At 42.3% G+C, this 13,487-nt stretch overlaps 1 protein-coding gene across 1 annotated transcript in view; it reads left to right on the forward strand.

Annotated features, from left to right (window-relative positions):
• Positions 1 to 279: 279 nt before the first annotated feature.
• ITGB1 (integrin subunit beta 1) overlaps positions 280 to 13,487 on the forward strand; it is a 201,489-nt gene continuing 188,281 nt past the window's right edge. The window contains exon 1 of the mRNA XM_079910581.1: positions 280 to 846. Coding sequence (XP_079766707.1) covers positions 649 to 846 — 198 coding nt within the window. The 5' untranslated portion in view covers positions 280 to 648. The remainder of the gene's footprint in view (positions 847 to 13,487) is intronic.

The raw sequence follows: 13,487 nt of genomic DNA on the forward strand, positions 1-13,487 counted from the left end.
ACCAGGACCCTATGGTCCTTGCCCACCATGTCCTCAGACTGCCTTATGTCTGTGGAAAAATTTTAGCCAAACAATAAGTTTAATCAGAGAAGTGAGAAATTACAGAAACAAGGGAAAACAGCTCCCGTGAGCTGTCTTATAGATGTTGAAAGCCCCACCAGGTGGGTGAAGTTAACTGCGTGATGTCCAGACTGTAGCCATGACATAGCTTCCACAGTTCTGAGAACTGGACTCAAAGAAATGGGAAAAAAGTAACCCTGGAACTGAAGATTAACTGTACTTAAAACAATCAAGATGATGCCGATCAGACCTCCGATGACCAACGTCAAGATGACTGTCAGAGCTGACTGTGCTGTTTCTGCGTGTAGCCCCCTCCCCACATCTATAAAAGCTCTTGCCCACTGATTGTCAGCACGGGGAGTCGGCCTTTGGACAGGCCTCTGCCCCCTCCCCCGCCAGGCTGCCGGCCTCTGAAATAAAGCAAACTTTCCTTCCCACCAACCTGGCCTCTTTATTGGCTTTACAGCGGCGAGCAGCCCTACCCCACTTCCGGTTACAGTCTCTGGCTCCCAACCTGGGGCTGCTGCACTCTCGCGACATCTGCTCCCGGGGTTTTCCCGAGCTGAGCCGCCATGATGACGCGCCGGGATGGCTATGAGGAGCCGCCGCTCGAGGCTCGCTGGCCCCGGCAGTGGGGTTTGGGGGGACGCTCCTAGCAGCTGCGGAAACCATGTGTTTGGGGGATCCTCCCTGTTTCTCCCCTGCTCGGCACTGGCTGTCAACGTACGCTTTTCCTTGGTGGAACGGAAACATGCATCTGGACTTGCTGACGAGCTCCAAGACCAAGTAAGTCCACTGGTGTTTCCCGGGCAAACTTGTCTTTTGAGCACGAAGCGCTCTTGGCCATTTTGCCAGTTGGTTCTGACGTGTGTCTGACGTCGAGGACCATTTGTGAGCACGAAGTGCTGTTGGGCATTTTGCCAGTTGGTTCTGACGTGTGTCTGACGTCGAAGACCATTTGTGAGCACGAAGTGCTGTTGGGCATTTTGCCAGTTGGTTCTGACGTGTGTCTGACGTCGAGGACCATTTGTGAACATGAGGCACTGTTGGGCATTTTGCCAGTTGGTTCTGACGTCGAGGACCATTTGTGAACATGAAGCGCTGTTGGGCATTTTGCCAGTTGGTTCTGACGTGTGTCTGACGTCGAGGACCATTTGTGAGCACGAAGTGCTGTTGGGCATTTTGCCAGTTGATTCTGACGTGTGTCTGACGTCGAGGACCATTTGTGAGCACGAAGCGCTGTTGGGCATTTTACCAGTTGGTTCTGAGGTGTGTCTGACGTCGAGGACCATTTGTGAGCACGAAGCGCTGTTGGGCATTTTACCAGTTGGTTCTGAGGTGTGTCTGACGTTGAGGACCATTTATGTTGGGGACGTGTTTGTTTGGGACACCGTATCGGTCGTCTTGGAGGATTGTGACAGTTCTGTCTTGTGGTGTGTGAATGTATATTCCATTTGTGTGATTGGTATCTTTGTTGTCTTTTGTAAAATGAGAAATTCAGGTTCAATTTATTAGAAAAATTTTAGCTATGAGATTATGACTAAAGAAAAAGAAAGATAAATTTTTTAACAATGTATGGTAACAGTATTCTTTAGACTCTGGAGAAAATTGGTTAAGATGAAACTCTTTTGAAATTCCAAAACTGGTTCTTTTCACGTATGCAGTTAGAGAAAGCTGGCTTGATTAAAAAAAAAAAATTTCAGAATTCTGAATCCATGAGAACAAAAGTTCCTAGTAAAAAACTTGAAGTTAACTCATATCATGTCCTTGAAATACAAAAACAGCCCACTTTGCCTGAGACTTCAGCCTTGGGTTAATTAGTAGAACTTCAAGCCAGGAAAAAAAAAAAGGAGGAAAGATATTTTAAACTGAAGTTTGTAAACTTAACTTACTCCAACTGTTATTAATAGACTAATGAGCTCTGTATTAAAATATTTGATTCATGAATAAGTTTTAAGATAAAGCTATGAGGTCTCTGTCTGGAGGCACATATGTCTATGTGTGATATTGCCATAAATAATAAAATAGAGATAAATTGGATAAAAGCTTTTGGATAAACACTTTCAGAGTACTTATGTTTCAGGGATGTTTACTTAAAGATAGTTTTTACAGATGCTGGTATAACAGACAGTTCAATTACTTGTTTCTTGGTTTTGTTAAGATTTTAAGGGTTAAAAATTGTAATATGTAATTAAATCTACTGAAATGATAAGGGAAGCATTTCAGTGTGTGAAGCAAGTAAGATATGTGCTGTCAGCAAGAGAAGGTATAAAGAATGGAGATATTTTTTTGAAGAAAAAAAGAAGTATTTTGTCCTAGAGCTGTTTTGCTTATATATGGGGAAAATAAGTGAAAAATTAATATGGGTCCAGAAAGTGATAAAAGGTTTGTGAAAAAGGAACTTTGAGAAAAGAATTTTGTATATTGTCAAGTTTGATTTAGATTGAATTTAATTAGATAAATGAATTTTGTTATATATAGTAAGCTAGCATAAGACTGGAATTTGGTTTTCTCTCTCTGTTGAGAGAACAAAGTTTTTCTGGAATATTGAACTGCTTTTGATAACAGATTGTAAGTTTCTTTCTCTAGCTAACTTTGAGTATTCCAAAGGGCCCCTAGGCATCTCAGAAATTAATTAAAGTTGAGAATTCCCTGGTGGTCCAGGGTTGGGACTTATCGCTGTCACTGCCAAGGGCACATGTTCGGTCCCTGGTCAGGGAGCTAGGATCCTGCAAGCATACCGCATGGCCAAAAAAGAAACAAAAGAATATTAAAGTAACTAGGATTATTTGGTACGATATTATATGGAAAACATTTGGTAACTTTCAGATCATACTGCTGAACTGGGTAAGAAATTTAAAGAATTCTAATGGAAAGTTATTGTTTTGCTTCAAACCATATTTTTGACCCCAGTGTTCAGGACTGAAAAAAATTGTCTTATGAAGTTATCACAGAGCATAATTACTTATGATGTGTATCACTGCTGGCTTTAAGTTTACTGCTAAAAGCACATGTACAATGCTTGTGTGACAATTGGGTGTAAGTGCTAAAATGTATAGCCTATAAAATGTTTCCCCTTCAGCAAACCTCTGTACTTGTTTGTTATGCCTGATTAGTTTCCCCCCAACATGGACAACTAGGCCAATATATAAACAAAAAGCAGGCCTAGCAACAAGGGGACATGAATGGACCCAGAGCAGGCCTCTGAGCTACTCTGGCAATGCTGGAAAAAATATTGATTATCAGTGCTTTCTATGGAAAGATTTGCAATTAAAAGGGGAAAATGATGGAAGAAATTTTCACATATTGAGGTATGGGGAAGTCATTCTGGCTTATACATGATTTAATTTGAACTTTAGGCTAACCAAAACAGTCTGTTTGTGGCCTATTAGACATACATTGTATGTCTGCTTTAACCATTAAGAAAAAAAAAAAACATTCAGAGAATAATACAGAGATGCATTTTGATTATTATCCTCATTATAATATGTCTACTAATTTTCAAATGTTTGTCCAGGTGGTATGACAAAGCAATCAAAGAGAGAGGTAATGTTTTCATAATATGAAATATCGATGCTAAACTTAGAACTTATCCTCACCTTATAGGATTTATTAAGTGATAAATCATCTGTGGTCTCATAGAAGCCTATCTCCCAGCAATTGTGGGAAGACAAACTTTCTAGATACCTGGTTGAGAATGGCATATATGTTTAGCCTGTGGGATGCCAACAGCAGTGATAAAGTTTTGCAACACAGCTGGGCTACCACAGGATTAGTTAGCAAAGCAGACCTCTTCCTGAGTGGTATTGCTTGAGGATGACTGAAGGTTCTCCAAAAACCTAGCTTTGACCCTTCTGTTCAAAAAGATAAAGTATAAATGTTTTCCCTTCTCCTAAAATTTCATTTTATATAAAAACATGATACTTTTAAAGTAATAAAATAGGAGTATGGCTAGAAAAACAAGTAAAATAGCAAAATGTAAAAGCTGACGAAATACAGGAACATAGCCAATGAATGAGATAGACTATGGGGCTTTTTAGCTAAAATGGTGAATAGTGCTTTGTCTGCATTACATAAGTGCAATGAAGAAAATTAAGCAAAGATGGAGATAGGGAATGCTGGGAGGAGATTTATAAATAGTAAAAGAGAAAACAGAGAAAAACAGTAATTTGAAAAAAGCCCCTTATGTCACTAACTTTCCCTCTTCTGATAACTGTGAAAATGAGATTAATATAGCAAAAAAATCAATTAAACATGGTAATGACTACAACCTACTTCACTAAACTTCAAAACCTAAAACCAAACTAACAGAAAACTCTAGAGCAGCCAGGAGCAACAAGGAGGTACAGCACAGCCTGGCTTCTCACCTGATTCTGCTCCTCACCCCCACCCAGGAGGGAGGACACCCATGGGTGGCTCAAAGGAATCCCAAGGATGCTCACTAACAACACCAAACCTTGAGTTATTCAAACTGAGAGGATGTTCCCATCTTTTTCTTTTTTTGAGTGAGGAGAAGTGGAAACTTGAAAACTATTTTGTTTCCCAAAATAAAGGGGAAATTGGTGGGATGGGGAGAGGAGGTTTCCATGAAGCTCTTTGAATTGGGGAGCCATCTGAAGCCTAAGGGCACCCCCATCCTGGGAAGGAGCTACATCCCCCCATTAGGTGATGGGATATCTGGTGTGGCAAAGCCAACTCATTCACCAGTTTCTTCCTTTAGTGATAGAATCCCCAAATTTCACCTGCCCATCTGACTTCCCAGGAGAAAGACTGCATTTCCCAGCCCCCCTTGCTACTCTGTGGCCATGTGACTATGTTCTTGCCAATCATATGGGAGAGAAAGTGATGCTTCAAACCTCAGGTTCCTGTCTTTTAAAAAAGTAATTATGCCCTTTCCTTGCTCTTTTTCCCTTCAACTGACTGCATGTGGATGTGCCAATAAGAGCCGAGTGCCACTGTAATGCATAGAAAGCTTGACAACAAAATAGAAGAATTCAGGATCCCTGATGTGTCTGTGCCACCAAACCAGATGGCTTACATTCAATTAGTTACATAAGAGAAATACAAATTTTATGTTATTTAAATCACTGTTTTGGCCTTTGTAGTTAAACTAGTATCACATCTAGTACCTGATTAGATGTCTAACTTAGGATGTTTAACAAAATCTTAAAACTGAGCCCAGATATGCTAACAAAGACTGCACACCAACCAAGATGATCTTGCCTCTTTCCTTTCTCATTTTCTCACACTATAGGTCAGATATAGTGGGAAGAAAGTCAAGAATTAGCCATTCTATATCAGAGCAAAGAGAAGGTCCAGGCTGAGTGATCTAAGCATAAACAAGATAAAAAGAAGCATCTTGGCACCAGGCAAACAAATAACAGAAAACACAAAAACAGCACAGAAAAAAAAAAAAGTAACACAATCTGGAAAAAAACATAAATCAAGAAACAAAAGAGATGTACTCACAATTACTTGATGTTATATATAGAATATGAATAAACAAAAACATATAATTAGAAAATAAAATAACAGGATATGACAGAAATAGGGCTTTCAAACTTAAGCCAAATTGCTGAACAAACTAGCATCATTACAGGTTTAATAAATTACTTAATAAAGAGGAAAATACTTTTGAAAATAGAATTACTGGCAGAATTCATCCAGATCCGTAGTGGCCAAGGTAGGAATGAAACACAGCTCCTTCTAGAGAAACCTGACCCCAGAAATTCTCTCCCATTTGTTTTAATCTCTTGGTGCATGAATCCCTGTCTCAAGGACCGTGCTTCCCTGTTTCTGTGCAGCTCCTGGAGAAGTTGTTAGTGAGACTCAGAATGGAGTAGAGAACAAAATCTCAGAGGGAGCTAAGAGAAAATTCAGAGATCTTGTAATATTAAATCATGGAGATGTGATCATCTGAGTTCCTGGCATCCTAGAGGTTCACATTTCATTAGCTCTTAGAGAAATGATATCAGAATATGATGCTGTCCCAGTGGGATTGAAATTTGTCATTTCCTATTGAGGAAAAATGTTTTTTTAATTTATTAGGTGCCGAAGTGTCTGCATGTTATTCTAACTTCTAAAGATAAAGTACATTCACGGGCTCACTACTCTGGGGAAGGCTCTGGAGTGTGCAGTCACCTTGCACACTGGAGAGTGGGGTCTCCAGATGATGCCTCAGGCATTTTCACTCCTGGTACAAAGATCCTCAGAAAATCAGCTGGTGGCCATCTCACCCCAAACATGAAGGAAAGAGGAACGAAGGTTGTAGAGGGAACAGGGTAACTGAAATTGGTCGGCTTATTGAGGAAGACAAACAGGAGAGAAAAGTCCTTCACCGAAAGTCTTCCATGGAATCTTGGGTATTTAAGATACTTCCAAAAAAGTATTCTTCAGGACTAATGTTTCCTGGAAATGCTATATACAACTACATCCCTCTATAAGAATCACGGCTGCTTTGATATGCTAATGCACACTTTAATCTTTAATTCAGAAGGCCCCACACTTATTTACCCGTGAAAAATATTTTGTGTACAATACTTTGACAATATCCTCATTCTGAGAAGTGGTTAGAGAGTAATAAACTAAGAAATAGATTTGGTTGCATGAACACAAGACAGGAACATTAGGCTAAGTTATGGTTGGAAGCGTTGCCCCAAGATGTGAAGTGTTCCTTAAGATCCTTTGTCCTAGTTGAGTAAATAAAGGACCAAGAAAACCTAAGAGAATTATTGATGAGGGAGACACAAACATATAAGAGTTGTAGGGAAGAACTCTAGACCAGAATTTACAGCATGTTCTCTATTCCTTTCTCTCAACAAATTCTTTATGCTAATGAGCCTAGAATTATCTCACATCATCATCCCCCAGCTTAATCACCTTTGATTACCTCTGTTGGGCGTCCATAACCTTGGGTTAAACAATGCAGACAGCCCCTTCCTCTTCCCTGACTGTGACAGTGTATTATAATTGAGCCATTTCTGTGTCTCTGGTCACCCTTGTATTCTCCAAAGTGCATCCTCTGTACATTAATTTGCTAGTTAAATATTGATAGCAAGCCTCTGCCTTAATATTTACTTTGTTGCTCCATTATTGCTACGCACAGGGTGATTATTTGTTTCTGTCTTCCCAGCCTGTTTAATCAGGACTGAGTCAACCTTCCCTATGTTTAACCTTGTCGTCCCATCATAGCAGGAGAGTGTTTAGGAGAGTATTCTGATATCAGCTCGGAAATGATTCTCTATGCTTGCTCAACGTGTGTGCCACCACAGCCAGTAGGGGTCAGAAGGGCATTTCTCTTGGGGTCAGGTGGTTGGTAGTGAGAAAGGAAAGCCCTTTCCTTGAGGGCTTGAACATCTTTCTTTGAACGTTGCCTCCTAAATGTAGCCTAAGGGAAAACCAGGGCCAAGCAGGTAGCTTCTGTGTTTTTTATGGAATGTTGACCCTGGACCTCCTACAGCACAGAAACTTGCTGTGACAGCGGGCACCCCATCCGCACAAGGACTGGGGAAAGTGTTCCTGCCAAAAACAGAGACCTGGGTGCCATCTCTGCTCTTGACAGGAGTCTATTAAAAGCTCTTGGGCAAGTAACTGCACTCTATTTGCCTCACCGAGTTGTATGGAAGGATTTAGTCATAAGTGAACGGGAAGCATCTTTGAAAATTTGCTGTGCTGGGAAGGAAAGATGCATTATGGCATAGAAGTGTAAATATCATCCTTGAAGGCAAGCGGATCCTTCTGCTTTAATCCGGGTGGTGTCAGTGGCAGGCTTCAACATTTGTTTCCCAAACTGGAAGCTGTGACTGCCCCCAGCAGAAAGGCCACGGTTGCCTTTGGCATGTGCATATTTGGGGAGGGAGTAAAAACTAAATTTTAGACATATTTGTGTTGTTATCAAAGGAAAAAGGCTTAACAGATGTGCTCTGGGCTGTTTGCAAGCAGTGACTTAGGAATTTTCTTTCTGCCTCTCCACCCCCCAATAGAACGGAGGCAAGCAAGTGAATCTTCCAGAAGGTCACTATCAGATTTTCAGTGAGAGTGCCTTGCAGCTTAGAGACTTTAGGTAACATAGGTATCACATTAAGCACACAGTTTAAAGTTCCCCCAGTGGGTGCCGACTTGGCAAATGGTCCTTTGTGTTGGTAGAATGAATAGAGTATTGATGTTTCCATCTATTTCCCAGGTGGTTTCTCCCATCCCGAGTCCTGGGGAATTGAAGGCTTCTGTGGCCAGAGTGACATCTCCAGTCATAGAAACTGGAATCCAAATAGCCACCCTCCAAGTAGGCTACTCGTTTTGTGCTTGACCCATTCATCAGTGGTTTTTGATTATTTGACATCCCTCTAAAACTCCATCTTCTGTCACCCTACCATGCTTTCTGCAGACAATTGGAACACTCTCTTTCCTCCTGCTTCCTCCTCTTCGATTGATTGCCTTGGAACTTCCAACTCATTTTTGGAACTGCAACTCAAATTTCCCACTTAGTATAAGCCTTCCTGCTCCCCACAAGTGAGAGAGAGCCACCATCTAGGTCCCCATAGCACTATGCACAGACCGTTTCTAGCAACATCACATGAACTTTATAACTATTTGTTTACTTTCTTTATTGGTCAGCCTGCAGACAAGAAAATCAAGGTCATTCCAGGAAGTTCAACAGGAGGAATTCAATGCAATAAACTAGTGACAGAGGTGCTGAGAAGGTTGACAAGCCCAAGAGGGGACAGTGAGGCAATGCAGATTTTAATTACACTGGACAGCTGCTAGCTACCTCCTGGGGCTGAAAGAACAAAGGGAAAAGGAGCTGCTATCAGAGCCCAGAAGCCAAGGCTACTTGGCCAGATCTGGTTCATGGGAGCTGGCACCCCTGGATCACCACCCAAAGCAGTGAGAGAGGGGGATGGCTATCCTGGCATCTCCTTAACACCCATCGTCCACTCTCCTGCTGGTGCTCTTACTACCTTGAACATGACCTGAAGCTTTCAGGGAAAGGTCTAAGATTGGATCTGAGAGCAAAGAAGCAAGTGGCTAGCTCAAATACTTTTCTCCTTCAGTTGACAGTGAACTTCATTTTGGTATCCTCAGCACAAGATACTACATAGATCTGCTGAGCAAAGTACTGACTTAAAGCGAGATCTATTTTCTTTTTTTTTTCTTTTTTTTTTTTTTGCGGTACGCGGGCCTCTCATTGTTGTGGCCTCTCTCGTTGCGGAGCACAGGCTCAGGACGTGCCGGCTCAGCGGCCATGGCTCATGGGCCCAGCCGCTCCGTGGCATGTGGGATCCTCCCGGACTGGGGCACGAACCTGTGTCCCCTGCATTGGCAGGCGGACTCTCAACCACTGCGCCACCAGGGAAGCCCGAGATCTGTTTTCTTTGTAGTCTTGACAAAAGGGCTTATGCCTTTTTAGAAAAATAATATCAATCTTCTCAGCCTACCTTAAAACATTTTCTTTCTTTTCATCAAATTGAAAAGTTCTCTTTTTTTCCCCTTTAACTATGGTATTTCCATCTTTTGCAGGCTTTTCACAGTTCCCACATTCCCAGCATTCCAAGGGGATGATAAGAAGCTGCTGGTAATCTTGTTTGAAATTTGCATTGAGTTCCCTAGGGCCCTTCTCTGGAGGCCAGTCAGGCTAAGAAAGGAGCTTCTTTTGGATCAGACACTTTTTAAGTCTTTTCATTATCAATTCACCAGTACAGCACATAATGAGGTCTTATAGTAGCAGATAGGGAATTCATTTCTCAGGCAAGTGGCTGAACTTGTGAGCTGCCAGATCGTGGACCATTATCTATAATTACCTCATGGGTATTCCACAAAGATCGTTTTCTTTGTAGGATTTAAAAAAAAAAAAAAAGGCAGGTCTCACTATAGGTTTGGTAGATTAAGCCCAGACCAAAGAAAGATAAACTAGTGTTGCTGTCTAAGAGGGGGTGTTTTTCTCCACCAGGACGAAATCATTTGCCCTCTGCCTTCACCAGGAAATCACCTTCAGTGAAGCAACTGACCATGACAAACGATTGTACATTTACTGGTCTCTGAAACTCTGGGTTCTTTGCTATTTGCCCACTTTTATATGCAAGTTCTCTGTCAGTGAGTTTCTATTTCAGCCATGGCATTCCTCGGGACTTGCTTACAAATCAGCCAGCCAGGTGTCAGATTCCTCACACAAATGCAGGGAAAGAAAAAATCATAAGCTATTCTACGGAGAACAAGTTCTACAAAACTCAATGAGCGAAAAAAAGGTTGTTGCTTGAGGAAGACGGGTGAGAAGGTGGCAGAGACGTGCTGGAGCCCACTGGTACAGACCCCCGGAAAGCTGATTATGTACGCCTCTTCCCAACTAAGTGTTCAGTGAAGTCATACTAGTAGCTTGAAATTGACCAGAGTGGGAATATTTACATCACAGAAATGAGCAAACACTACAAATCAGTGCTTTTTCCTTTTCCTTTCTTTTACTGAAATCCTGTAAAACATTTACCAGTGCACCATGGAGAGGGAAAGAATCTCATTTTTGCCAATCCTTGCCCTTTGATAAAGCCCATCAGATAAAGACCACCAGGGACACACCTGCAACCAAACAAATATAGGTTCATAACTTGCTACACCAAGGGGGATGGAACACCACAGGAGACGTGGGGCTGCTCATCAAGAAGGAGTTGGGGCGACAGAGGATGATTTTTAAGAGGGACTGGGAAAGAGGGAGCCTCTTTGCACTGGAGGCTGCCATGCTGCAGGCAGTTTAGAAACCGGGACTCACGGGGAGGAAGGATGAAGTGAGGCTGCGGGAGTCATTGGGAACATTGTCATTAGGTAAGAAAAGCAGTGATCGCTCCAAGGAGGGAGGTCCCCATCATTTCCCAGCTGTGGTTTTGCCCTGGGAGGCACCCTGTGTAGCCTCAGCCAGATGCCATCAGAAACTTGTTTTATTTAGGTTGTGTTGGAACATCACAGTCTGATTACCAGCAGTGCTAAGAAGTAGACTCAGGGTCCTGTTTCCTTGGAAACTGCCAAGTTGAGATAACTGTGGAATGTTGTCTTCAAATGGAAGCAGCACCAAGGCTGCTTCCTTGTGTCAAAGTGACCCACAGACTCGGAGCCTCCAGGCAAGAGCGGCCGTGCATTCCCACTGAAGTGAATCAAACAGCAAAGCTTCTCGCCGTCTAGGATGTGAAAAACTGTCATCAGTGAACAAAAGTGTTTTGCCGAGGTTCACACGTTAGCAGCCTTTACCTGCTCACCGTTGCTTATTTCACCGGTCTGGCCACTAAATTCTCAGGGAACATGGTTGCATTTTTACCCAAAGGAAGTGCAGACGCAGGGGAGGCTTTTAAGACTTGAACAGTTTTATGTCTTAAACACCTTTTGTCTCCAGAACCGAGCACGGCCTGATACAACATCAGTGCCTAATGAATGCTTATGAAATTCAGTCCTAGGGAATGCGGTTATTAGGCAGAGAAATAGGACTCTCGGCACTGCTTGAGCCACACTGTTTAGACAGTTCTACACTCTGCAGGTTTACAAGTTGTTTGTTACCATCACAATCAAGTTCCTTTTTCTGTAGAAAATGCCACTCCAACCTCTCACGGATAGGAAGGAAAATGTGGTGTCTGCAGGTGTGCCCTCTAGGTGTGGCCCTTGCTGCAAGTAAACATGAAATGTGATCTTTTTCTATAGGTCTCATCCACACAGCCACAAATCCCCAGAAGGTTTCAGCAGTGTTGCTCTTATTTTGGTCCACAAACCACCTGCAGCTGGATCACCTTGAGAACTTGCTTTAAAAAATGCAAATTTCCATCTTGGGGGCACTAAGGTTTGAGAACAGGTGATCCAGATGGTATGATTTTTTTTTTTCCTGTAAGTTCTGTTCATCTAATAAATCAACGGGAATGTATGGATTCACTTGTTCACTCAACCAACATTTCCTGAGTGCCATGGCTACAGGAAAAAGACACTCAGGGATCTTACAGTCTTCCAGTAAACTCATATGCCAAGACTATTTACCCTGATCTGAGAGAGATTTTGTTTTCCTTTATTTAGACCAAAAAGAAAAAAATGACATCACGCTTCCTGACCAACAATCAGAATTGCTAATATTTACAAGCTAGGCTGTTTACAGCAGTTACTTCTCAGAGGATGGGATTGCTTGGGAGTGGGAAAAGAAATATACTTTATTGCACTGACCCAGGTTTTCTTTCCTCCTGCACCCCAGTCCACCCTCCATGACCCGACCCTCAGCTGATAGCTCAATGCAGAGTCTGGTGCCCAGTCGTTGGCCCCACCTGAGCAGCCCCCCATGGAGGGCCTGCTTCTCCCATCCCTTCCAGACTCTGAAGGTTGGATCTCACCTGCTCGAAAGCTGGCAGGGCAGGTGGTGTCCCACCTAGAGCAAACTTTGACTAATGAGAAGCAAGACAAGCAAGAGCCATCAGAGAAATATCTTGCCAACCCACTCCAAACACACACACCCATGGACTGTTCCAGGCACAGGCCTCCCTGGGAGAACACCCCTAGGTACTGGCACATAAGCTTTGCCTCAGGCTCTGTTTTGCAAAGAATCCAGGCTAAGACATTGTCCCTATAGTACTTTCTAAAAATTAACTTTCTCCCCAAATTGTCTATTAAAATATTTTAAATGTCTAGCTTTGGTTTTATGAGTAACCATGTCCATGTCTCCCTTGACATCAGGGATGGTATTTTGCTCGTATTTGTTTATCTAGCCCAAGGATCATGCCTTCAATAGAGTAGGAATTCAATAAGCATGCATTTAATTGAATAATTTGGAGGCTTGCAGTCAGAATTACCAGGTACCTGGTGCTATCTTTGAAATGGGCTTGATCCCCTTAACCATCAGGTACCTGAGCTACCCTATGTCATCATGCAACATTAGAGGTAAAAAGTGAGTGAGAAGAGAATAACAGAGCTTATCAATTATAAATTTCAAATTTCCAAAATGAACTGCCGAGGGCACTGTGATTTCCCAGGCTGTGCCAGTCACCTGTGCACCATGGGCCCCCGGGAATCACCTCCATACAAGAGCAGTCAGTTGAAGTCGTTAGGAGGCTCAACCCATACAAGCGTGTCTCGGATTTTAATATGCAAATCACCACAACCTTATCTTTCAAAGGACTTTTCTATTTCGTAAATTTTCGTAAATTGAGAATACTCTGGTTAATTTATATCAAACAGATATTTGCAAAAATCCAGTCAGATGATCTAGGCATGGTCCCCAGAGTTAACTATAATCAACTCTTTTGATTTCCCTCAAGTATTTACAGTTATATTTCTAAATAATATATTGCTATTTCTAATTCTTGATTTGTCAATTTGGACATTAACTTTAAATCCCACCATGCTATATAAGAACTTACCTCTCATGCCCCGTATCCCTGCTGCCTTCCCCCACCCTCCCAGTGCAGGTTTATCACAGT

This window comes from Stenella coeruleoalba (assembly GCF_951394435.1).
Source record: "Stenella coeruleoalba genome assembly, chromosome: 2".
Classification (NCBI taxonomy): Eukaryota; Metazoa; Chordata; class Mammalia; order Artiodactyla; family Delphinidae; genus Stenella; species Stenella coeruleoalba.